Source organism: Cydia strobilella, chromosome 26 (genome assembly GCF_947568885.1).
Source record: "Cydia strobilella chromosome 26, ilCydStro3.1, whole genome shotgun sequence".
Classification (NCBI taxonomy): Eukaryota; Metazoa; Arthropoda; class Insecta; order Lepidoptera; family Tortricidae; genus Cydia; species Cydia strobilella.
In genome coordinates this window covers 6,006,940-6,034,069 of record NC_086066.1, presented here as the reverse complement: position 1 = coordinate 6,034,069, position 27,130 = coordinate 6,006,940, and the positions used below count along the sequence as shown (strand labels likewise).

The 27,130-nt window shown below is 37.6% G+C and overlaps 2 protein-coding genes across 2 annotated transcripts in view; both read right to left on the bottom strand.

Annotated features, from left to right (window-relative positions):
- LOC134753132 (transcription factor 15) overlaps positions 1 to 10,762 on the bottom strand; it is a 35,508-nt gene extending 24,746 nt beyond the window's left edge. The window contains exons 1-2 of the mRNA XM_063688907.1: positions 10,639 to 10,762; positions 475 to 560 (exon numbers count right to left, since the gene is read on the bottom strand). Of these exons, the coding sequence (XP_063544977.1) occupies positions 475 to 559 (85 nt within the window). The 5' untranslated portion in view covers position 560; positions 10,639 to 10,762. The remainder of the gene's footprint in view (positions 1 to 474; positions 561 to 10,638) is intronic.
- Positions 10,763 to 19,645: 8,883 nt separating this feature from the next.
- Positions 19,646 to 27,130, bottom strand: part of LOC134753290 (endoribonuclease Dcr-1) — an 88,620-nt gene continuing 81,135 nt past the window's right edge. The window contains exons 40-43 of the mRNA XM_063689136.1: positions 25,128 to 25,218; positions 23,786 to 23,894; positions 22,303 to 22,435; positions 19,646 to 21,307 (exon numbers count right to left, since the gene is read on the bottom strand). Of these exons, the coding sequence (XP_063545206.1) occupies positions 21,151 to 21,307; positions 22,303 to 22,435; positions 23,786 to 23,894; positions 25,128 to 25,218 (490 nt within the window). The 3' untranslated portion in view covers positions 19,646 to 21,150. The remainder of the gene's footprint in view (positions 21,308 to 22,302; positions 22,436 to 23,785; positions 23,895 to 25,127; positions 25,219 to 27,130) is intronic.

Below are 27,130 nucleotides of genomic sequence, written 5' to 3'. Positions count from 1 at the left end.
ACGCCATCTATACGACTGTAGGCCAAAACTAGTAGCGCCCTCTAAACGAGAATCAAATTTTCTTGATTTTCGAGGCACGTTTTTTCCTTAGACTGTATCTATCTATTACGGAGTTATATCTATCTTTGGTATGTGTATGTTTGCTCGTTAGTGTCGTCACAGAATATATAATAGAGAAGATTAACTCTCTAACAAAACGCGTCTATCACGACAGATATGACCGCAAGGTGGCGTAAGCGCGAGCACGCGTCCGCTCCATAGCGGTGCGCGGCAATTACTATGGCAAAACCCCAAAATTGTGGCGACCTCAGGTACTTATCCCAGGCAGCAAAGTGACGTCAGTGACGTCGTGATGACGTAAATATGACGTAATTATGGCGTCATAATGACGTCGCTGACGTCATAATGACGTATAAATGCTGTTAGGGGTAGCGACGCGACGAAATCGCGGAGTGGGACACGCCGTGTTGTTACCTTGATGACTAGGTGGACAATAGAAGGGAGGCTCATATCGGTCGAAGCCTTCGTCCGAGGGAGAGATACTGCCATAGCTCGACATCCTGTGAACAAACAAACATTTACTTACTAAGTAATAAAGTAATTCATAATTCATAATTTTCATAATTCATAATTTATTGCTTATTATCATGTGGTACAAAACAGATGTTACATTAGGGTACGTTCACACATGAACCCTGTTAGGGCACAGCAAGTATTTCTTAAAACTAAACTATAACTAGGTACATAAATTAAAATTAACGCATTTATATCAATAACGCATATATATTATTTTATACTTATTTTATTATATTAATTACTTATTATTTTATTATAATTTTTATTTTATTTTATTATAATCAATTATGTACTTATTTGGGTACTATTTCAATAGGTACATATAAGTATTGATTTATTTTATCTTTATTACACAATTTGTTGTTAAATACATTCCCACAGTAGCATTAATAAGTTTGCATTAAATATATTTAATTTAATTTACCATTCATTCAACATATAATATTATAAGTAGATGTATTTAATTTAAATGTAATGTAGATTATCATTATTGGTATTTTATATAATTTAAATTATGATTATTTTACTTGGGCAAAGATTCATCAATCAAGTAATTTTGCGCAAGCGCTGCGCAGCGACGCTCCGAAGGGTGCGCGACAGCCGCCAGTCTTCTGGCCCCGTAGCCAACACGCCAATCGCTAACGCTCCGGAGCGATCGAAACGCAACTGTCACTGTCGCACTAATATGGAAGAGTGAGAAACACAAAGCTGTCGTTGTCGAAGCGATATCGATTATCACCTTGGCTAGGCCGGCAGGCCGTCGTGGCAGAGATGGGACAGTGCACTAATTAGGCACTAGACTTGCACTGACCTCCCAACATCTTAGTTTAGGTACTAACATAGTAATTTAAGTATATTTGTAACTAACAAAATATGGATTGTATCGTCTGAAATAAATGTTTATTTTTATTTTTGTGTTAACTACGCCGTCGACATCCTGGTACCTGAGAGCCAAGCCAAGCTGACAATCGAGGAGTCTTTTCAAAAGACTTCTCTTTCTTAACACCATACAAAAAAAGCCCTGTTGAAAATACTCCTTAACCGTTATACGAAACTTAAACAATGTAATGGAAATAGTCACGTGACTTTTCGTAGCATCTGTCATTCGTAAACTACTTCTATAATAAATGTCCTTTTTTCTTTTTTTTTCGCAGTGGTAAATGCCTTTACGCATCTCACCCCCGGGCCATTGAAGCCCATAAGGGGGGTGGTATGTGGGACTCGCTCCTCCTGCTCCCTCTGTTAGAGGGAGGGGAGGAGAATACCCACTAACATCCCCTGCGGCGATTCTCCGCACTGCCGTTTATGGGGGCGCCATGGGGTCGCAAACGTTTAACCACGACGTCCCCCGGCTGCCTTGGTTGCTTGGTTGGTGGTTGGTTGGTGGCGGTTGGTTGGTTGGTTGGTCTTGGTGCGTGGATATACATCATCAACATCATCTGTAAAAATTTCAACTATCACGGTTCATGCGATACAGCCTGGCAGACAGACAGACAGCGGAGTCTTAGTAATAGGGTCCCGTTTTTACCCTTTGGGTACGTAACCCTAAAAAGTAATATACAGCAGCCTAATGACTAGCATGAGTAGTAGTTACAAGTTTTCAAGTGGCACTTGAGACAGCCCGTAACTAATTATAAACTAAGGCGCCACGGTATCAGTCAAGAGCTGCCTTCATCTCCATCCATTTACAGTTTTTTACCCAACTACGGCAAAGGCAAAAGGGTTATAATTAAGCTGTTATGTTATGTTGGGTAAATCACAGGAAAATAAAAACTGTTTTTTTTTCTGTAAATTCCTATAAAAATAGTTATTTGTTATACAAGGGTGCAAAGTGTTTTAACACACGAGAAGTAAAATACATTTGCACCCGTGTGTAACACAAAACTTTTCCCCTCACTATAGCGAGGAAGTGCAACATCCACAGGCGTTAGATCATCTTCATCAACTGGAAGACGGCTTTCCGAGCTAGTGAGGGGAAAAAACCTTTTCCCTTCACTAGCTCAGAAAGTTGTCTTTTATCCTTTAAAACAAGCGGGGAAATTAATTTGACCTTGGATGGAGCGTGTTTTAGTAGCTTGACAGATAACAAAACGTAAAACGCTCATAATAATGATTCGTTTGATAGTGGTTTGATATTAATTATCATTAAACAAATGGTTTGAGAATCTAATAAAAAATATCAAATTTAGCTTTATTTAATGATTTTATGTCATAAACCTTAAAGTTCCATAAGAAACGTTTGTTTTTTAATATTGATGTTAAATATAATTCTGAACGAACAAGTTGAGTCGATGCAATTTCAAAACGCATCATTGACATTTCATACGTCAGAAATGTCAACATTGTCAACAAAATTTTTACTTAAAAACTTCTCACGTAAAAATACAATTTCCAGAGTTTTTTGTTATAATATCGTAAAAAAATTAGTGATTTCAGTGATGAAGATGATCTAACGCCTGTGGATGTTGCACTTTCCTCGCTATAGTGAGGTGAAAAGTTTTGTGTTACACACGGGTGCAAATGTATTTTACTTCTCGTGTGTTGAAACACTTGCTACGCTCAGGATTCAATTCCACACTCGCGGGTAAAATACAACTTTGCACCCTTGTATAACAAATAACTATTTCTCTGCTGCTGACTGTACAATACGCATGCGAAAAGGTAATTCGCAACTCGTGTCTATTTAAGGCGCTTCGCGCAGTTTTTGGCCAAAAACTGTTACTTTTTAGAGCTTATAACTTCTAAATGAGTCAACCAAAAATTATGAAAAAAATATATATGCATCTTCACTCTATGGACAACAATCGCAACATTTGACTTTCTTCCTGAAATTTGTAGTTTCACCGAAAAAAAAATAACACGACAGGCCGTTTTGCGGCTAACTTTGCTTATAACTTCTAAACGGCTTAATCGATTAAAATTATTTTTAAACTAACAAAAATGTTTTAACAGGTTCTACAAATGCAACATAGCTTTTCTTAATCAAAAAATATTTTCTTAAGAAATCGAACGTTTTTCCACATTTCATGCGTATGCAGCCTGAAAATGGCGTGGCCGGCAGTCGTGTGCCAGCTTTGAGACGAGGAGGCTGTGTAGCTCGTCGCTCCGTGCCTTCCTTGCACTATGTTCGCTTATGCACAAGCAAAGTGCTATAATATCGGAGTTATTGTGGCCAAAGAATAAATAACTGCAGAGCGCTGATTTGGTTGCGACGCGCATTAGCGAGCGCAACACGGTATTTTGCCGTCTATTACAATGAATGTAATGATAATATCCGTATATATTATACTATAATATACGTATGTTTGAGAAAACTTCATTTGAAATAAATAAATAAATGTTTTCTAACCGACATATTATAATGTCATTCAAGTTTTACGTTTTGAATAATGTTCCATTCCATCTCGAAACAATAAATAATTGATCATAAGCTACCTATTACCTATTACGTTGTATGTATGAATAGTACCTGTTAAAAAACATTGTTTTTGTAGTTTAAAAATAATTTTAATCGATTAAGAACTAGCAAAACGGCCTATCGTATTTTTATTTACGGAAAAACTTACTATTAAGTTTATTGTAGGTTTAAAATTAATTTGTTTACGTTACATGTCCGTCTTTGGGTCACAAACTTACATATATACACCAAATTTCAACTTAATTGGTTCAGTCGTTTCCGAGAAAACAGGCTGTGACAGACGGACAGACAGACAGACAGACGCACGAGTGATCCTATAAGGGTTCCGTTTTTTCCTTTTGAGGTACGGAACCCTAATAATGATGATATTCCCACGTAATGATTGAGAAAACTTCGAATTTCGAAAAATAACACATTTGTAGTAGTATATGAAGCTAGTAGGTACTTTAATTTTATAAGTTAACTATTAATGGCATTATTTATATTTATTTATTACGGATAAAAAAAACTGTATAAAATAAACGCACTGTACGCCTCAATTTAGTACATACCAAGCTTTAGCTATAAATCTTAATCCGTCGATTTGACTTAGGTATTTATTTGTAAGAAACAGATAAAACACAAATTAACTAATTGAGGCTTGTAAAGTATAATGCATAAGGGAATATATTTTTATTATAATTTACGACCTCTACACGCATGATCTACTCATACTCAAACAACAAAATATCTGCAAAAGATACACAAATACGAGGTATAGCGCCAAATGCCGCGCGCCTCTGGGCTGTAGGTTATTCTTTGAACCTCGTTCCGCCGCAGTCGCCGCACCGAGACGAAATTCACGTACGATCGCAGTGAGCGGGGTGCGGGTACAGAGACGCTGAGACGCTCAAGGCCAAATCAGCGAGAATCGTCTTAAACTCCCTTCGGTCGTGTTTTAATTTATCGACACTCGTTGCAAAGTTCCTACTTTTCGCACTTGTATCGTACAACGTTTTACAGTACATAATTATGGCCCTTTAAATTATCGACATAGTTATGTAATGTGCTAATATTTTGGAGTTGAAACTCTAGGTCCATGGGGTCCCAGCGCGCATAAGTTGTTTGCAGAAATCGCGAAGCGTCTGGTTGACGTAACTGGTGACCGAAGAGCTGGCGGCTTTCTCGCACAACGTATCAGCATTGCGATACAGCGGGGAAATGCCGCCAGCATCCTTGGTACAATGCCTCAAGGGCCTATTTTAGATTTAAGCTAGTTATTAATTTCGTTTACGTAGTACCACTGTATATATCTTGTATGTAAATAAATGTGCTAATTATCGCACTAGTGCAGTAATGTAGCACCATATGTACTTACTGTAAATAACTATTATACGTAGTAACTATTCATTAATCTGTGCTATTATTCAAAAATCTAGGAAACTTTGTAGGTAGGTAACAATGTTTTATTCTTAATCACAATACTTACATAAAATCCCAGGAAGTAACAATATTATGGCCGCCAACATGTCAAATGTAAACACACAAATATTTGATACAACGTGGCTCACACGTGTGACAGTACACGTCACAACAAACCTGAACTTTATGGTTATATCATTAAAGTCTAATTTCCTTCAAACAACAAGATAATATGGGATTTTATCCAGTTTTGGTCTAAAAAGGCGTATTTTGTAAGAGTAAACGTGACGCTTACGTTTCTTTTCCATTATTTTCTTATGTCAGTTTAGATCATAAAGATTTTTAGGCGGCAGTTTTTTGAGGAATAGTTCATTTATATCGAGACTAAGACTGTACAATACCTATTTAAAATGTACGGCTCTATGCGCCGGTAGACGGACTGCATCCCGACTGTAATTTGTATGGAAACTGCACGGCGACGTTGCAGTTCCCATACAAATTGCAGTGGGATTGCAGTCCATATATATGGGCCCTAACTTATTGCTTCATCCGTTATTTGGCTTAAATATATAAAGCACGAAATAAAAAGTTACATCAGGTTTTTAGGGTTCCGTACCTTACCCAAAGGGTAAAAACGGGACCCTATTACTAAGACTCTGCTGTCTGTCTGTCTGTCACCAGGCCGTATCTCATGAACCGTGATAGCTAGACAATTAAAATTTTCACATATGTACTCGTATTTCTGTTGCCGCTATAACAACTAATAATAAAAACAGAATAAAATAAATATTTAAGTGGGGAGCCCCACTTCCACATACAACAAACATGATTTTTTGCGTAATGGTACGGAACCCTTAGTGCGCGAGTCCGACTCGCACTTGACCGACCGGTTTTTATTTTAATTATGGTCTAAAATATATACAACTTGTAAATATTGCCTCTAAATTGTTTGACACGATGCACCTTTGATAATCATGCGCACCATTTTTAGGGTTCCGTACCCAAAGGGTAAAAACGGGACCCTATTACTAAGACTCCGCTGTCCGTCTGTCTGTCTGTCACCAGGCTGTATCTCATGAACCGTCATAGCTAGACAGCTGAAATTTTCACGGATGATGTATTTCTGTTGCCGCTATAACAACATATACTAAAAAGTAGGGAACCCTCGGTGCGCGAGTCCAACTCGCACTTGGCCGGTTTTTTCAACCTCTGTCATGGGCCCAGCAATTGCATGGGCCGAGCTGGATTAGAAGGACCGGGATGATATGTGTTTTGGTGACAGAACTCTAAGCATTAGTCTAGGACCCCATAGTGACTTGGGTAAAGATTATATATGGCAAATTATTAACTAATAGCCATACCACCGGAATATCGGAGCCATATCGGAATATCTAGATGACAAAACACTGACATCAACTGACATACAACACATATATCTAATAAAGGATGACTCACGTTAGACCGGGCCCTGACCGGGCCGGAGCTTCCGGCGCTTCGTTTTCTATGGAAAGCATCACGTGATCACCTGTCGTCATAGAAAAGTAAGCGCCGGAAGCTCCGGCCCGGTCACGGCCCGGTCTAACGTGAGTCATCCTTAACACAGACACACACACACACACATTAAATGTACCTTACCATAGAGTAACTTATACTAGAGCGGTACTGTCATAGTAAATTTTGTAACCCCAGTAAATTCACTGCCATCTGTCGACACACTCTAAAACTAAAAATAAATATTTATAAAAATACGATAAAATGTATTTAAATATGGATAAATGATTTTTTTTATTTGCGTTAATTATTTTTATGATTTTGACCCATGTTCTTTCACTGATATGCGTTAAAATTATTAAATAACAAACGAAACCGTAAACGCCATCTATACGACAGTAAGCCAAAGCTAGTAGCGCCCTCTGAACGAGAATCAAATTTTCTTGATTTTCGAGGCACGTTTTTCTTAGACTGTATACATCTATTACGGATTACGGAGTTATATCTATCTTTGACCTAACTATATTGGTGTTAGCTTTAGCTTTAATTTTAATTTTTAAGTTGAGCAAATTAGAATTGTTGCGATGCCCTTACAGGGTTCACGTTTGAAGCTCCTATTATTGTAAACATTGTAATCTGTATAACAACATGAATTCAATAAAATACTTGAATACACCTGAGACTATATATAGTTTCTAAATAATTTAAGTAGATCTCTAATGGCGCCGGCTCTCTAATGGCGCCGGTCAACGCCCCCACCCAAAGGGGCGTAACAGACCAGGCCGCAGTCACCAAGCCCAAAACAAAGAAAAAGAAGACGCCCAAACCCAGCAATGAAGCCCCAGCAGCACTCCTTGCCCCTGCCCCAGCCCTATTTCAAGAAAAGGCAGGGGAAATGGACGTGGCAGCCATGATAACAGAATTCCGAGTAGCCGCAGCAATTGAGGGCCTGGAGGCGGTCAAGAGCGCGCTAAAAGAATGCATTACACTCATAGGAGAGTATAAGAAAATATCAAAAGAAGAAGAATAAGGCCAACAAAATAAAAGTTGGCCAAACAGACCGGGCTGTCGCTGTCGTAACAGCCTGCGAAAGATGCAGTCAAATTGGGCGAAGCCCAGAAATGGCCTCCTCACACCCCTATAGGGGAGTGTAAGATGATAACCGATTATAAGTAGATCATTAATTTTCGGACCCTCGAAGTGAGATTCAAATAGCTTGGGGTCTACGTGACCTCTTAATGTTACTGAAGCCCTTTACGAATTTCGTAGCACTCGCTACGAAATTTAGTTTGTTTTACCAATCTTGAATTATACTTTTCACCTGAGCAGCTCGAACAAGCCTACTTTCGTCACTCCCTGGAGTGAGGAAAGTGCGACTTTCCTCACTCCAGGGAGTGAAACAAAGTAGCTTTTTAATTTAGTGAAGGCCATGAACTGCCACTTCATACTTTGATTATTATTATTTTTTCTGAATTATTCTGTATAATTCGAAATACATTTCAACCTTTAATATGTTCTCACTACTGAGGTGAAAAACTATGTGTGCAACACGAGAGCAAAGTTATTTTACATCTCGTGTAAAAATAAACACTCGCAAGAAAAACCAACTTTCCTCTCTTGTTGCACAAATAACTATTCTAACGATTTTTGTTTCTTTTCACGTACTTTTTTTTACTGCACGTTTTCGAGGATGCACATATTTGAATTGTGGTGCGCTAACGATGGCTCATGTAATGACAGGGCACGCAACGACCTCGTCAACAGCAAGTGTTTTAGTGTTAGATAATAAGTGTAATAATTCTTCATAATTAGGGCGACCAAAAACAGATTATCGGCTCAATTCGAACTTTGATACGTCAAATATTACATCTAGATACGACATAGCTATGCCCCTGTGTCATGGAGACTATATAAAGGAGCCAAATGTCTATGTATGAAAAGTGTCCATCAAAAAACAGTAATTAACCGAAATACTACCAAAAACAACCTACGTATTTTGGTCGGATTATTTGTTGGTTCATGTTATACTCATGTCCTAGCCCCTAACTAGCGCCACCGGAGAGATTAGGAACTATTATTTAAAGCTGAAAGCGGTCACTTTTGCAACAATTCTGCCATAAGAGATTGGCATCCTTTCTATACCATCCATACCCTGTGTTTGAAGAAACGCCACTTTTGACACTGACGTATCTAATCCATGTCGTATCTAGACATAATAATCGTAATATTGGATAAAGTTCGAATCGGGCCGTATGACTCGTGCACGTGCAGTACCTAACCGAACCAAACGTAGATTAGCTGAACTTTCACAAATGGATAAATCTGTCGTAAACTCTTGATATTTCAACCAAGGTATCTTTGATAATTTCGGATAAATCGATTTTTGACGCTTTCTCCGTATAAGCCGAACCACAGTGCGAGGAGCTCGCGTTTTACTTTAACCTCGTAAGGCCCACCGTACAAAGTTTCCCTATTTTTAATTTGAACCTTATTGGATAGTAGATTAGGGTGACTTTCGTTTGTTTTAGAAAACAATGAAACAAAAGAAATTCTACTTTATGTAGTTTTTGAAAGGTTCGAATTAGATTGAAACAGAGTGTACATTGTAATGCACACTGGGCCTCACGAGGTTAATATATTTAGGTAATATGTCTGTTCTTCAGCTTCATATTTCGGACATAAATACATATAGAAACGCAAAATACGACTTGTTAAAACTAATAATTGAAGGGAAGATTGAAGGGAAACGAGGACGTGGCAGAAGGAGAATATCATGGACAAGGAACATAAGAGACTGGTTAGACGTGGACAGTACAGAAAAACTAATTCGCATGACTACGGATAGAACGGCATATAGGCATAAGGTCGCCAACCTCTGGGATGGAGAAGGCACTTGAAGAAGAAGAAGAATATGTCTGTGTGTCACGGAAGTTTTGTTGTTAGAATATTTTCAGGCTTCCATTCGTTTTAACGATACCTATAACGTGCTTCATGTATATGTGCGAGTATTCACACAATATTATTAGTGTACCTCATATAAATTTAAACTAAAATATTACTTTGCTAATCTGCGAAATAATAACGTCTTAGTCAATCAGTGCTAACCCGTTATATTTGCTTGCGTATTTTTGTATGAAATTTATGTTCCAATCCCACACTCCCTGCTCGAAAATAAATACGCAAATAATAGTAGATTGTGTCACAAGGGAGCAAAATGACATATTTACGGCGAGGGCGTACATTGAATCCTAAACGAAGCGAAGGAAAAGTAGAATCCTGAGCGTAGTGAGGGATTCAAGTGTGCTACGCCCAAGATGGAAATAATTTTGCTACCATCTGACACATACTGCTTTTCACATCACCTATGAGGTAATTATGATGTTTAAAAATATTATTTAAGCAAAGAAAAATAATGTGCAAAAAATTAAAAAATAGTGTCCTAGAACAGAAAAGTGTTACTTTGACCCCTCCTAGAAGGGAAGAAAAGTGCCACTTTGATCCCTCCTGGCAGGGCAGAAAAAGCCCATTTTGAAATTGGTGACGTGAAAATACATTTGTGTTGTAACACGTTGGCATTGATTTACTACTAGCATGTTATTATTTTGCCGATTAACAAAGTAATGTTTTTGTTTTAATTAATATGGAATGCCGCAAAGTAACGCCCGATTCTATTAATTAGTACCTATAAATACTAGTACGTATTAACCCTAAAAAAATACAAAAATAATGTGAAACTAAAGAAAATTGTTTACCTCGATTGAAAGAACAAACGGCACAAAAATATATTCACAAAAACCACATCTTTACCACATCACTATAATAACACAATAATTTTCAAATCTTATAACACCAGTTTTCATAAATTATAAAGCCACTCACACATACCCCACTAACTTTTTTTTTTAATAAACTGATCGGCGATTGGCCCTAGTCACACCTGATTTTTTATTTATATTTTTACGAAAATCGCAGCACTGTTATCTGTCAGTTTGACAGGCAACGCGGCAGCCGCGGATTCCGGACTGGATGGCTTTTTTGGCCTTGCTCCCGAGAAGGCGGGGCGTATATAACTAAGTTATACAATGCGGGAACGAAACGCAATAAGCGACAAGCGAAGTGGGATAGGAGAATAATGTGTATCGGCCGATTTTATTTTACTGTATGTTTAAATACCCTCTATGTTATTAGTTCTTTCGCTAATTTCATGCAAAATAAATGTATTTGTGTAGTTTTAAGTTCTCATGTAAGTGAATTGTCAAATTCTTAGTGAGAATAAAGAATCTTAAACCATAGAGTAACTTATACTAGAGCGGTACTGTCATAGTAAATTTTGTAACCCCAGTAAATTCACTGCCATCTGTCGACACACTTTAAAACTAAAAATGAAGATTTATAAAAATACGATAGAATGTATTTAAATATAGATAAATGATTTTTTTTATTTGCATTAATTATTTTTATGATTTTGACCCATGTTCTTTCACTGATATGCTTTAAAATTGTTAAATAACAAACGAAACCGTCAACGCCATCTATACGACTGTAGGCAAAACTAGTAGCGCCCTCTGAACGAGAATCAAATTTTCTTGATTTTCGAATAATAGGGAATATTACGCGAAACTCTGCGCAGGGGGCGCCACTACCACAATCTGAGGGTCTATCGCAAAACAAGAAAATCGAAATTTTGTTATCTAACATCTCTGTCACTTGCATATTCGAGCGATAAAGAGGCAGATAGCGAAATTTCGGATTCGTTTTTCCCGGTAGATTCTCTGTAAACAAACCGCCTTGGTGCATCAATGTCACATTTTATTATCTCTGAAAACTTATCAAAAAACTGTTAAAGGCACAGTATGTATAAGTTACTCTATGGTTTACTAAACGGGCTAGTGGTGCACTCTGGTGGCAGAACATTGCAGTAATACCCCATATTGATTATTCATAGCACACGATATATAGCATATATGTAAACTAGGCCTATACGCCGATTTTGATTTTATGTGACTTATACAATACAATACAATACAAATACTCTCAGAAAAGAAGAGGTTAAAAAACGGCGGACTTATATTCAATATCAACTCAAAATGCATAGTTTTTGAGGTAAATCCATTTCCTCCGTTACAGAATAATCTTACAGAGCCAACCACCCCACCAGCTATATGTACCTACAGACATACACTTGGTCCAACCTGTATATTGTCAAAAACATACAATAGGTACTTACACGAACTTGGAAAACAGTATCCCCTTTTCTCCCACTTTTGTTCCACTTACGACATTTTAAGTAACAACTTAAAAACAGTCCCGCCCCATCTCCTATTGGCCAAACTTATTACCGTTTATTACAACACTGTTCTTCAAAGTACTTCAAACTAATTCCCACCCTAATACTACCAATATTAGATCGAAAATAAATTCCTAGGGTCTTATATACAATTCTAAGTCACTTTGCTGTCTAACGTGACATTTAAATTCAAACCGTATGTTTATCCAATAGGGATAAATTTGCAACTCCTTGGCAAAGTGAGATACGCGTTAGCGTTGGTTATTCATTGATATCTAATGAGTGAATTGGATTGTGCTGCAAGTAATTTTGAACTTTAATGCACTAAGGTTACGGTTGGTTTTAAAATAAGAGATAGGGATATGGGGACAGAGGAAACCACGAACGAAGTTTTGCCACTGTCGCACTAACGTATGAATTTACAAGTGCGATAGAGAGGCAAAACTTCCTAAGTGGTTCGCAGTAGGCCCTCAAAAGTTTGTTTTGTCGTGAAACGTATCGTGTATCTGATAGTTACTTCTAACTTGCTTTGTAAAAGCGTAGCTATGCTTGTCGAATTTCTGAAATTAAGGCCGTTCCATCGGTTTGCCGCTGTCACTGTCACATTTCGCAAGAAAGAACGGGAAAGATCATGCGCGCCAAGTGTCAATTTTGATCAAATTTTGTCGATTTTTATTTATTTTAAAAACGTTACCTTACAATATCGAAATTCGAAAGCTATGAAATTACTAACTTAGTTAAGATTGTTTTTTCTTCTTGGTTTGTTTATAGTATTACATAATAAATAACCGAGTAAAGTTGGATTAAAAGTCCGAGTTAGAGGTTACTTTGGGAATTAATTGTATCGAGCGAAGTGTCATAATTTGTGTATCGGAGCCATGATATTAAAGATAATATAGTCAAGAACTACATATATTTTTTCCACATCTACGAATATCAGCGCCTCTTAGAAAAACATGATCATATAAGGAGATTTTTCGCCTTCTGGGTCAGGGAACCGCCTTAAGACGAAAGTGGAGGACCCGTGCGAAATAGCCTTTTCATACAAACGTAGACCTCATTTTCCTCTCTAGATATTAACATTATTGAAAATATTTTGACTCAATTTGTTGTAGGTATATCAACCATAGCTATGCCCTACGTTTTTTTGGGTTTTTAATTATTATAAGAGTTAAAATTTGTATGAAATCGGTTTTTCGCACCTAATTTAATTTTACAATAATCAAAAAATCGAAAATGTTAAATGTAGGGGCATAGCTATGGTTAATATACATCAAATGATATAAAAATATATATTTTTTTAGATATATCATTTGATGACGGCGGACGCTCCGGCTGTGGAATGAGCTCCCTGCCGGGGTTTTCCCGAGGGCCTACAGTATGGGGTTCTTCAAAGTACTGTACAGGTTTTTAAAGGGTCGGCAACGTGCATGTAAAACCCCTGGATTTGCAGGCATTCATATACTACGGTGACCGCTTACTATCAGGCGGGCCGTGGTATTAAAAAAGTCTCGAAAAATCAATTTATAATTAACTAAACATTTTATTTACATACAAGATATATACATTGGTACTACGTAAACGAAATTACTAACTAGCTTAAATCTAAAATAGGTCCTTGAGGTATTGTACCAAGGATGCTGGCGGCATTTCCTCGCTGTATCGCAATGTTGTGCGAGGAAGCCGCCATCTCTTCGGTCAACAGTTACGTCAACCAGACGCTTCGCGATTTCTGCAAAAGATTTATAATTATATCATAGAGTAACTTATACTAGAGCGGTACTGTCATAGTAAATTTTGTAACCCCAGTAAATTCACTGCCATCTGTCGACACACTTTAAAACTAAAAATAAATATTTATATAAATACGATAAAATGTATTTAAATATGGATAAATGACTTTTTTTATTTGCATTAATTATTTTTATGATTTTGACCCATGTTCTTTCACTGATATGCGTTAAAATTATAAATAACAAACGAAACCGTCAACGCCCTCTATACGAGTGTAGGCCAAAACTAGTGGCGCCCTCTGATCGAGAATCAAATTTTCGTGATTTTCGAGGCACGTTTTTTCCTTAGACTGTATTTGTATTTTGTATTTATTTATTGCGTATGGTAATTCAGGTTACAATAGCAGATACAATATTGCATATTACAACATAGTTTCACTGAACACTACCTTTACAGGTGTACACGCTTGTATATACTTATTACTCTATTAATAAAAACTAATTATAAAAGGTCAAAATAAATTAATATTAAGAATACCGCTAAATAATAAAAAAATTATAATAATTATGTGGGTTCAATGTCCATGTATTCTCTTAAACTATAAAAACATTTGTTTATAAGCCAATCCTGAACTGAACTTTTAAATTGTTTGATGTCTAATATCTTAAAATTATCGGGCAATTTATTATAAATGTCAATGCACATCATGAAGCAATTTCTGGAGGATAACTTCAGTCTTACATAGGGCTTATATAGCTTGTGTTCATATTGACTTCTTACCATTCTAGAAGACATTGCCTGAACCTGTTTAAACATATTTATGTGCTTATAAACAAATAAACATGTCTCTAAGACTATATAAAGTTAAAACGCGATATTTAATGAAATAAGGACGACACGAGTCTTCTTGTTTAAGTCCAAATAAGGCTCTTACACAGCGCTTTTGAATTAAAAACAAATCTTCCTTATCAACGGAGTTACCCCATATAATAATTCCGTATCGTAAAGCAGAGTCTATGTACCCATTGTATGACATAATTGCCGCTTGCAAAGATACAACCTGACGAACCTTTCTAAGAGCAAAGACAAATTTGTTTATTTTGGAGCATAGGTTTTCTAAATGAGCCTTCCAATCACAGTAATTATCCAAGGTTATCCCCAAAAACTTAATTTGCGACACTTCTTCGATAGATGCTCCATCATAATTTACATCCAATTGAAAAGTATTACTACGAAACGTACAAAATTGCATAAATTTTGTTTTAGAAACATTTACTTGTAAATTATTCATTCTTAACCAGTGTATTGCTTGCGCTAAAGCCGTATTTATGTTATAATTATAAGTAGTAAGATCATTTCCTTCTATAATTATAGTAGTGTCATCAGCAAAGAGGATGCACTCATTTGATAACACATTAGGCAAATCATTTATGTAAATTATAAATAAGATGTATCCATCTATTACGGAGTTATATCTATCTTTGATTATATTATACTTCGTAATGCCATTATTTCAAAGAATAACATGGTTCACTCTACAATTGTACCTATAGGTGCTCACACTAAATAAATAATAATTATTAAATTACCTTACCGCAGTAATTTCACTCTAAATCAAATTGTATGACTATCATCCAGATCGTTAACACGATAACCCCATCGAGTAATTGTCCCTAGCGAAGGGTTCCCAATCTTGTTACAGAGCCCCTTCAGAGCGTTTTCTCCGATATCGGCTGTCGGATCGTATACGACAATAAAGAAGCAAAAATGTGAAAGTGAAAATTCATGTTTTTTAGGGTTCTGTACCCAAAGGGTAAAAACGGGACCCTATTATTATACTCGCACTCAACCAAAATGACGACTGAGGCCATAAAACTCGAGGCAGGGGTAATAAAGCTCGGCGGTCGTAGTGATGGCAATGTGTCGATTTCGAAGTCTAAAAAAATATTTAATTCTATGAAAATATTTTAATTTGTGGTTTTTCAAGTAGACACACTACTATTTAAACTATAAACTGAAATAAATGTCATATACGAAGGAAAAAATGACCAAAGCCTCCAGTGTCCAACCATACTGTTCTACTTTAGAGATGGCCAGGGGGCGCCACAAGCCTTCGGGAATTGTCATATACTGGGAAATTTCGACCAATGCCACCGTGGCCGGATAGCCGAGCGGTTCAGGCACCTGTCCGGTAAACGGGGTACGCTGGTTCGTTTCCAGCTCTGGACACTGGAGGCTTTGGTCATTTTTTCCTTCGTATATGACATTTATTTCGATTTCGAAGTGTTTTAAACGTCGATGTAATTCTATTTTATTTTAGTTTCACTGTAATTGCCCAATTATTTAATGATATTTGTCTGTGTAAATATTATAAGTTAGTAAATAGTAGCGTAGTTAACCTTTTTATACTTCAGTTTTACACTTCTCTACCTTAAATAAAGAAATTGTATAAATTATTTATTTGAAATATTATGCACATGTTTTTAATTATAATGTTACACCGTATTTCGACTTTTATTATAATAATATTGAATTCATGCACAAGAAAATGTACCTATTCACTCACTTAACTTATCGACAATATCGACATTCCTTTATGTGGGTTTATTACCTGCACTAATGGTCTCCGCTCGCTCCGTGCAATACAATGGGAAACTGATAACGCGTGCTCAAGGGTTTTATTGCCCTAGTCGTCATTTTGGTTGAGGGCGAGTATAAGACTCCGCTGTCCATCTGTCTGTCTGTCACCAGGCTGTATCTCATGAACCGTGATAGCTAGACAGTTGAAATTTTTAACAGATGATGTATTTCTGTTGCCGCTATAACAACAAATACTAAAAAGTACGGAACCCTCGGTGCGCGAGTCAGACTCGCACTTGGCCGGTTTTTTTTATCCATTTAACAATTTTATTGTAGGTACGCTTTTGAGACAACGCCGCGACCGCGTCACCCGAATCGTCGCGACTAACAAAGTGCAAAAGAGAATATTTAAAAAATGCAAGGTTTCCATGAAATGTTCTCGGTTTTTTTGTCTGCACGTGTATTGCCAAACCTTCTAAAGATTCAGTTAGTTTCGATTTATATTCTATGACACTTGAAATAGACGCTAATGAGTGACGTAAATGTTAAATGAAACAGGCTTCAACAGTTAAGAACATTGAGTATTAACACTAATACCAATAACCCCTAGTCTGTACGGGAACATTCAGTGGAAACTTGCATGAGAATTTTCTCATGAGTTTCCAGAAATGTTGGAAATGTTTATTTAGTGCAACGTGCAACCAAGTGCAACTTACACATTGCTTACAGTTTGGGAACTCCTGGACAAACTCAATTATTGTAGTTCGTAACTCAATCATGAGCGTGAAAATGAGTGCGGTGTCGAATTAGGGGGAGGGTTTGTTTTGACAGTATACCCAGGGGTTAGATTATTGACTGTTATCAGTTTAGCAATTACCACACCCCACAGATAAGATTTCCAGTGTTGACTGTTATGGTCGAATTAAGATTTTATATATGTACCAAACTGTAACGGTAACTGTAACTCAACTATAATATTCATTTCGAAACGGTTTAGTCAATTATAATTAAATTAACCAATCACAGCTCACAGCGGTCAAGAGGACGAAACAAAACAATACCTCAAATTATTTATTTATTTTAGGTTGTATAGTAGAATAGTTATTTTCCCCTCACTAGCTCGGAAAGTTGCCGTTTATCCTTCAATACAAGCGGGGAAAAACGCGTTTTATCCACTAGTGGGGAAAGTAATTTGACCTTGGATGGAGCGTGTTTAAGTAGCTTGACAGATAACAAAACGTAAAACGCTCATGATAATGGTTCGTTCGATATTAATTATCATTAAATAAATGGTTTGAGAATCTAATAAAAAATACCAAATTTAGCTTTATCTCTATCTACTCTATGGCTTTATTTAATGATTTTAAGTCATAAACCTTAAAATTCCATAAGGAACGTTTGTTTTTTTATAATGATGTTAAATATAATTCTGAACGCACAAGGTGAGTCGATGCAATTTCAAAACGCATCGTTGACATTTCATACATCAGAAATGTCAACATTGTCAACAATTTTTTTACTTAAAACCTTTTCTCACCGACTCGCGTAAAAATACACAACTTCCAGAGTTTTCTGTTATAATATCGTAAAGAAATGAGTGATTACAGTGATGAAGATGATCTAACGCCTGTGGATGTTGCACTTTCCTCGCTATAGTGAGGTGAAAAGTTTTGTGTTACATACGGGCGCAAATGTATTTTACTTCTCGTGTGTTGAAACACTCGCTACGCTCAGGATTCTATTTTAGAACCACTCGCTTCGCTCGTGGTTCACCTATAGAATCCTTTCGCTTGCTCGTGTTTCAATTCTACACTCGCGGGTAAATTACAACTTTGCACCCTTGTATAACAAATAACTATTGTTATGCAAAGTTGTATTTTACCCGCGAGTGTGGAATTGAAACACGAGCAAGCGAAAGGATTCTATAGTTGAACCACGAGCGAAGCGAGTGGTTCTAAAATAGAATCCTGAGCGTAGCAAGTGTTTCAACACACGAGAAGTAAAATACATTTGCACACGTGTGTAACACGAAACTTTTCACCTCACTATAGCGAGGAAAGTGCAACATCCACAGGCGTTAGATCATCTTCATCACTGAAATCACTCATTTTTTACGATATTATAACAAAAAACTGGAAATTCTGTATTTTTACGTGTTTAATAATTTTGTTGACAATGTTGACATTTCTGACGTATGAAATGTCAATGATGCGTTTTGAAATTGCATCGACTCAACTTGTGCGTTCAGAATTATATTTAACATCATTATTAAAAAACAAACGTTTCTTATGGAACTTTAAGGTTTATGACATAAAATCATTAAATAAAGCTAAATTTGGTATTTTTTATTAGATTCTCAAACCATTTGTTTAATGATAATTAATATCAAACGAATCATTATTATGAGCGTTTTACGTTTTGTTATCTGTCAAGCTACTTAAACACGCTCCATCCAAGGTCAAATTACTTTCCCCACTAGTGGATAAAATGCGTTTTTCCCCGCTTGTTTTAAAGGATAAAAGACAACTTTCTGAGCTAGTGAGGGGAAAAAAATTGTTTCATAAGTCAGAAACGCGCATGTGACACCCTTAATATAGCAAGCCCTTATAGGGCTTAGCCCGACCTTTTAGTTTGAAGGGCGTCTGCGGCGCCCTGCATCCCAACCTTTTAGTATGGATCGAAGACCTTGTATCTAAAGAGCGCGCGAGGCAATTATATGCCAGCGGCCCGCGGCTGGAGACCACCACCTCCCCGACCTACCTCCGTATAAATGTCTCGGAGGTATATATACGCGACATAATTTACTTAGGGCTATTTTGGAGGAGTATATGGAGAAGGAATAATTTTAAGCGATTTGTGTCAGATAAGTGTTAGTCGTGTAGTCAGTTTTTCGAAGTCATATCGTCAGGTGACAACCAAAACTCACTCATTAACTACTACTACTACAAGATCATAGCCATAGTGAACCGTATTAGTACCAATTTAAGGTTGATTTTTGTTTAATATTTTTTTTAGTAATTAGTGTTTTGGTTGACGGTATGTGCTGAGAGTTTCGTCTATATTCCGTCGCTGAGTGTGGAGTTCTACACCTTAGTCTACACAAAAACCTCCTCGCTCCGCTCGGTTGATAAATAATACTCTTTGGTAAATTACACGATTTATTTACATTTAATATTCATATAAACACACACGTTACAAAATTAGTTACAGCGTTATATATAAAAGTTAAAATATTATTTATTATAATTATATTCAATCCAATCCAATACATTCAATTCATTCATTCAAAACCTATGCTAGCGCCATCTTTCTCTCAAAACCTTTGACAGTTTGCCAACCCAATTGTATGTCGCCGGTTGATTAGGCGAAACACACACGGACAGCCGAACGGGAGTGAAGTCACGGCGCCACAGATAAAAATATATGTGCATCTGTTTATATAAAATAAACCTTACGCCTTTTGTAATTTACAGTGTACAAGTTTACATGTGTACAGTTAACAGTGTGGGCGATGATACAACAAACTGATGAACTGTTATGTTACTGTGTATGTATGTTTCTTCGGGATTCAGCATCGGTCTAAGGATCGGTTGCACCAAACCGTCTGTCACCGTTAAAGCGTCTGATAAATTTTATTGTATAGGAATTTTCATAGTACTCGGTTGAATGATGTTGATCAGTCTGTTAAGTATGGTTGGTGCAACTGGCCCTTAGTGTGTGAATCACCTTAGTAAATAACGTCAGTGATTCTTAGTGTGTGAATCGCCTTAGTAAATAACGTCAGTGATTCTTAGTGTGTGAATCGCCTTCGTAAATAACGTCAGTGATTCTTAGTGTGTGAATCGCCTTCGTAAATAACGTCAGTGATTCTTAGTGTGTGAATCGCCTAAATAAATAACGTCAGTGATTCTTAGTGTGTGAATCGCCTTAGTAAATAACGTCACTGATTCTTAGTGTGTGAATCGCCTAAGTAAATAACGTCAGTGATTCTTAGTGTGTGAATCGCCTTCGTAAATAACGTCAGTGATTCTTAGTGTGTGAATCGCCTTAGTAAATAACGTCAATGATTCTTAGTGTGTGAATCGCCTTAGTAAATAACGTCAGTGATTCTTAGTGTGTGAATCGCCTTAGTAAATAACGTCACTGATTCTTAGTGTGTGAATCGCCTAAGTAAATAACGTCAGTGATTCTTAGTGTGTGAATCGCCTTAGTAAATAACGTCATGGATTCTTAGTGTGTGAATCGCCTTCGTAAATAACGTCAGTGATTCTTAGTGTGTGAATCGCCTTCGTAAATAACGTCAGTGATTCTTAGTGTGTGAATCGCCTTAGTAAATAACGTCAGTGTATACCTTACACACAACGTCGTTTGTGTTATCCTATAATATTTTAATATTTAAGGCTAGGTTTTCTGGCTTAAAGGCTGCGTTGTCTCGAAACAAGTTTCAATGTTTTTTGTCTTGAGGTGTCTAAGGGTGCATCTGGCAGCAATTCCTTTCACTGATTCTTCAGTCATTCCCTCAATGCTGAGGACCAGGTTCCTCCATAGGCTTCAATACCTCACCAAGCGCGTGGCTTCGTGCAGTTTTAATTGCATAAGTTTAGTCGTTAGGTTTCTGGTTAAGAGTTAGGTTTTCTGTCTTGAAGGCTTCTTAAATCAAGTTTCAATGTTGTTTGTGTCTCTTAAGGTGCCTTAGCGCGCACCTGGCAGCTGTGCCCTTGGCGATGCGGTAGTTCCGTCCCACGCCCTTGAAGGCCCCTCGACCGAACACCTCCACGCACACGCGCACTCGTCTCCCGTCGGCAAGACGCTCTGGTTTGCTGTAAGTATAAAAACATGAGGTTAGCAATACGAGTGCAACACTAAACTCGCGTTTTATACACCTAATTAATGTCATTACTGGGTCTAACGAGATTAAATTTCATTATTTGTGCCATTCTAAACCAAAAGGGTACTTATTGTCGGTTGTCAATAAGGCGCTATTTCCATATAGCTTCAATTTGAAATCAACCTTATCGACTAGCGACAATGTTAAACGTCACATTTTAATGTGCGGATATTGTTAGTGTTGCGTGTCGTGCTGTGGACAATAAACATTAAACAGAAACGGGTAGATAAATTTATTTGTCTACCCCGAACATTTATATAAACTAATGTCCGGTAGTTTAGTGTTGTTTACCAATATTTCAATTGACATTTTGCTGGGACGTCAGTCTTCCGTGACCACAGCTAGTGCAATCTGGCTGAAACGTCGGAAAAAAGATAAAATAATGAAATTTAATCGCATTAGTGTGGAAAAAAAGTGGACAAATTTACTGTCTCGGATGAGGCTCGAACTCGCGACTGTCATCACTAGGCCATCGCTCTGTCAACTGAGCTACCAAGACTTCAGCCGAGGACAGCGATTATGATAAGGATAGGGTTAGTAAAGGGCGTAGTAAAGTTGTAAATTCTAAGGCTGCCTTTCCACTGAGGCGGAGATAAGCGGAGATGAGAGATGTGCGGGAATCAACCAAAAGCATTGTCTTCTCCGCTCCGCTGGATTACCCAGGGATGTTGCGAATATTCGTATCCGCAACCGCGGAACTTCCGCATTATTATTAATTTCAGTAGTGGAAACTGTTTTGGCTTATGTATGTATTTAAGTGTAATTATCTATATGTGTCATCTTTCGCTGTTTGTTTCCCATTATCAATAAATAAATAAATAAATTATTTTCAATATGCGATTGCGCATCCGCGGATCTCAAAAAAATCGGCATCCGCAACATCCCTGGATTACACCCATTTCCACGTTGTGAGTCGGGGCGGCTCACCCGAACTTGGCGGTGTCGGGTTCGGCTTCCAGCAGCTCTCGCACGGGGGACTTGGGCGCGGCGGCCGAGAACGCCTCCAGCTCGGCGCCCATCAGCTGCTCGTACGAGCCCCACACCGCCGCTAGCGACATGCCTGCCGAGTGCCAACGACAATAAACAACTGTTCATTATAATCATTCAATCAATCAATCAATCAATCAATCAATCAATCAATCAATCAATCAATCAATCAATCAATCAAACTTTTATTGGTAAAATAGAAGTATTTTATATGTCAACACATTATTATTATCTTATACATAGAACATTACTTACACATTTCACAGGAATAATTATATTAGGTACATTATTATTTTTGGTCAAATTATTTTTATATGAATTATTTACTGATTTATATTACAGTTAATTATAATTATACATTTTTAATTAATTCGGTTTCAAAAAAAAAAAAATATATATACATATTTAAAGTATTACTTATTTCTATTACATGTAGGCAATATTAATATTTAGCTTCTAATATATTTTCTATAAAAAGGGACCTTATTGTCGATGACGCTTACACCATTATTAACGATGCTCCGATATAAATACAATGCCGCGCGACGCTGTGCGGCGTGAGCGCCATCGACAATAAGGTCCCTTTTCATATTAAATGCCCCATTTATACTCTGGCAAGCCAACTTTGTCAGTGGGAAAGGGCGTAAAATACATTATTAACATTTTGGATGCCAATGACCGATATAAACGGACCGCGGGTCCAACGCCAAGGACCGATTAATCCGTCATAGATCACAGAGCAGCATAGACCTACGTGCATATGGATAAAGTTCAATTTCAGTTTTGACACACGTGGCGTCTGGCGGCGTCGAAAAGGTTAATAGGAGATTGATCTTAAGCGCCAATGCCGACACTGGGTTGCCAGAGTATAGATTGAAACCCTAGTGACGCTTCTCGTAAAGATTCCCTTTTTGGAATTTTCCGCTTCCCCGTCAACCAACATAGACGGCTAAAAGTGGTTAATAGCAAAATATCACTCATATCTTAATCTGACACGCTCGAGAAACTTAAAAAACCCCCTTCCAGGTTACCATAAGCGCGAAAGGTAAACATACAAAATTGTGATTATAAAACAAGTTTGTTTTAATTATTTTCTAATTATTCAAATGTTGCTTTGCCTTTACTAAGCTAAGCATTAACAAAATGGTCGACCTATATTTGTCTTGTTTATTGTGATTGTTTATTATGATGAGACAAAGCGAAAAATGAAGGGTGAACAAATAAAGGACAGTCACCTTAGAACTTGTACACACTGGTCCAAAAATACGTTGACAATATTTTTTTTAGGAATAATAAGTCTCTAGAGTCTAAAGCCTTGGGGACCTCCAAATCTGCTATACCTTTTAATACCTTATTAGTAGCTCTGTACGAAATATTTGTAGGAATTTGTGTGACAAATCATACAACTGCGAAATATGCTTACCGGAGTCCAAAAATATGGCGCCGGCGATGGACTCAAAGAGGTCTCCTAGGGCCTTGGGAACCTCCACGTCTTCAGCTTGCTCCAGCTCGTCTTCGTGAATCAGGTAGTGCTGCAAATACGTCAAAAAACTATTGATTGTGGAATGTGAAGAAAGTAAAGTGTAAGAAATAATTATGACCACAAGTTTGACAGTCTTATATTTTGTGCCGTAACTGAATTGCCTCTCATTTTGTGTGACTGAATTGTTTGACGTCAACTTTTGACAATTAGCTAGCGGACTATAGTTACCGCAAAACTAAGTGGAAAGTCAAGGCGTCAATGGGGTTGGCCGGTCGAAATAATTAGCAGATGGCGCCAGCATAGCTTGCCCTGTCAATCCCTAGAATTGTGTCAAATTTTTGTTTTTTTAATGCCCTGGATGCGAGCCATTTAAGCCAAATCTCATAGAAAAAGGGGCAAGCTATGATGGCGCCATCTCTGCAAACCTTTGACAGTTGCCAACCCCATTATCGGAATCATTTGCACTTTCTTTCGCACTTGCACGGCCTTATGGAGCGGGACTAAGTAGTGGATACGCATAAAAGGTTCGGTACTTTCCGTCTCCCAAGCGTCTGCGTCTAGTCGACTCTATGGCTGCTGTTCGACGCAACGTTGGCGCAACTGCGCAGCGACGCCATTATCCTCAGCGGTGACTAGACGTCGACGCTCAAAAGACGCTAGTGTGAGGCGGGACGTAGTGCTGCAGAATTGTCAAACTAAGTCTGACAATTCAGTAAACACAAAACAAGACCACGATTTTTCTTAGAATTCAAGCATTTACACAAATAATTATTAGTTTTAGACCTTGTTTTTTCCCAATACTAAAGTAACAGTTATATTGACCCATTTGAGAACAAAAATGGCACGAAAGCAGGTGAACTGGGTAAAAATTTGACAAATCAAGCTGTAATTTTAGTATATAAAATTTAAAAACCGGCCAAGTGCGAGTCGGACTCGCGCACGAAGGGCCCCATTACGCAAAAAACGGCAAAAAAATCACGTTTGTTGTATGTGGGAGTCCCACTTAAATATTTATTTTATTCTGTTCTTAGTATTTGTTGTCATAGCGGTAAGATAAATACATCATCTGTGAAAATTTCAACTGTCTAGTGTGTCTATCACGGTTCATGAGATACAGCCTGGTGACAGACGGACAGCGGAGTCTTAGTAATAGGGTCCCGTTTTTACCCTTTGGGTACGGCACCCTAAAAATGACACGAAAGCAGTCGAACCGGGTAATAATTTGGAAAATGAATTTAAAAAGCTACATTCTGCATATGAGTATAATCGAAGGTCGTTGTACCTCCTCGCTGATGGAGTGTCCGTTTTCTTCCTGTATCCTAACGTAGCGGGTCAGCACCTCATTTAGGCCGGGCGACATGTGGCGGAAGTACCTGTGAGAACAATTCAATGTGAATATCATCAACAGTCGCGTATTTGATACCCCAAACCAAAGCATACAGGATGTTTGTTCAATCCTTAACCATATTTTATTTTGAACTAGCTTTTGCCCGCGACTTCGTCTGCGTGGACTTAGTAACCCCAGCTAAAGTAAGAATAGCGCCTGGAGAAAGTCTTATAGCAATCATTCAATTTGAGCATAATATATAATATGCACACAAATATTAGGCAACTCATTAACTATCTCAATTCCACCATGATTCCACCCAGCTTTTCACCCTCTTAAGGATGATATTCGGGATAAAAACTATCCTATGTCCTTCCCCGGGACTCAAACTATCTCTACGCCAAATTTCAACTAAATCGGTTCAGCGGTTTAAGCATGAAGAGGTAACACACAGACAGACAGACAAACAGACAGACTTTCGCATTTATAATATTAAGTATGGATGTATACACCATACTAGGCAACTTTTACTATGGGACCAACCCTAACGTCGCGAAAAAAAGATTAGCTGTTTCATACATTTGGACTGATCAAATGCCGATGTCTTGTCTAGGGTGTGCTACGCCTACGTGTGACATAGCCTATACTATACACGGTGCCTAAAAAATAAGTGCATACCCGTTGCCAGGGAGGTTTTTTGAATTATACTGAGCAACTTTTACTATGGGACCAACCACGAAATCGTGAAAAAACAATTCTACTTTCTCATAGAAATTGGACCAGCCAAAATGTATGAAACAGCCTAATTTTTTTTCGCGATTTCGTGGTTGGTCCCATAGTAAAAGTTGCTCAGTATAATCCTAAAACCTCCCTGGCAACGGGAATGCACTCATTTTTTAGCCACCCTGTATAACCTCGTACATATATTATGTTATTTTAGACAATATAGATCTATACTCCGAGCAAGTAGTATCATTTCAAGGTCCCACATCACATGGCGATCCTGCCAGCATTGGAACCTGGAATCTTCTGAATATTCTTTCTGATGTTGGATGAGAGCGTTTGTTTAGTACAAAGAGGATATAATAGGATAGAGCGGTACTGTCATAGTACATTTTGTAGCCACAGTACATTCAGTGCCATCTATCGACACACGATTAAAACTAAAAATAAAAACATCAAAAAATTTATTTATATATGTATAAATGGTTTTTTTTATTTGCATTAATTATTTTTATATGATTTTGACCCATGTTCTTTCACTGATATGCGTTAAAATTGATAACAAACGAAACCGTGAACGCTACTATTCGAGAGTAGGCCAAAGGTAGGGGCGCCATCTGATCGAGAATCAAATTTTCTTGATTTTCGAGGCACGTTTTTCCTTAGACTGTATCCGTCTATTACGGAGTTTAACATTTAAAACTTTCGCGTTTTGAACACATATTAAATCACATTTACAATCGGGTCTATCGCGAATTTATTTTGTTACCTTTATTTACCGACGTTTCGACACAGGTTTCACTGGTCGCGGTCGCGGCTAATTGACGTCCCAGCAAAATGTCAAAACAGAGATTTGTGTGACTACCCGACGAAAAGACCAGTGGAACCTGTGTCGAAACGTCGGTAAATAAAGGGAACAAAATAAGTTCGCGATAGACCCGATTGTAAATGTGATTTAATATGTATTACGGAGTTATCTATGTTTGTTATTCACAACGACGGGACTTAATCGCTCAAGTTAATAAACAAGACCAAGTGCGGGTAATTCGAAAAACTCGCGCGCCTAGAAGATGTTGATGTCAACTTTAGCCAGTCTTAATATTGTCTTCGGTTACCGCGATAGTTACTCATGAAATAAAACCACCCACCCGTCACCCGTTGACCACGAACGCTGTAAAGGGTTCGAAACGTCGGGATGTATTATAAATTCAATATACGCGATATAATCCGTTTTC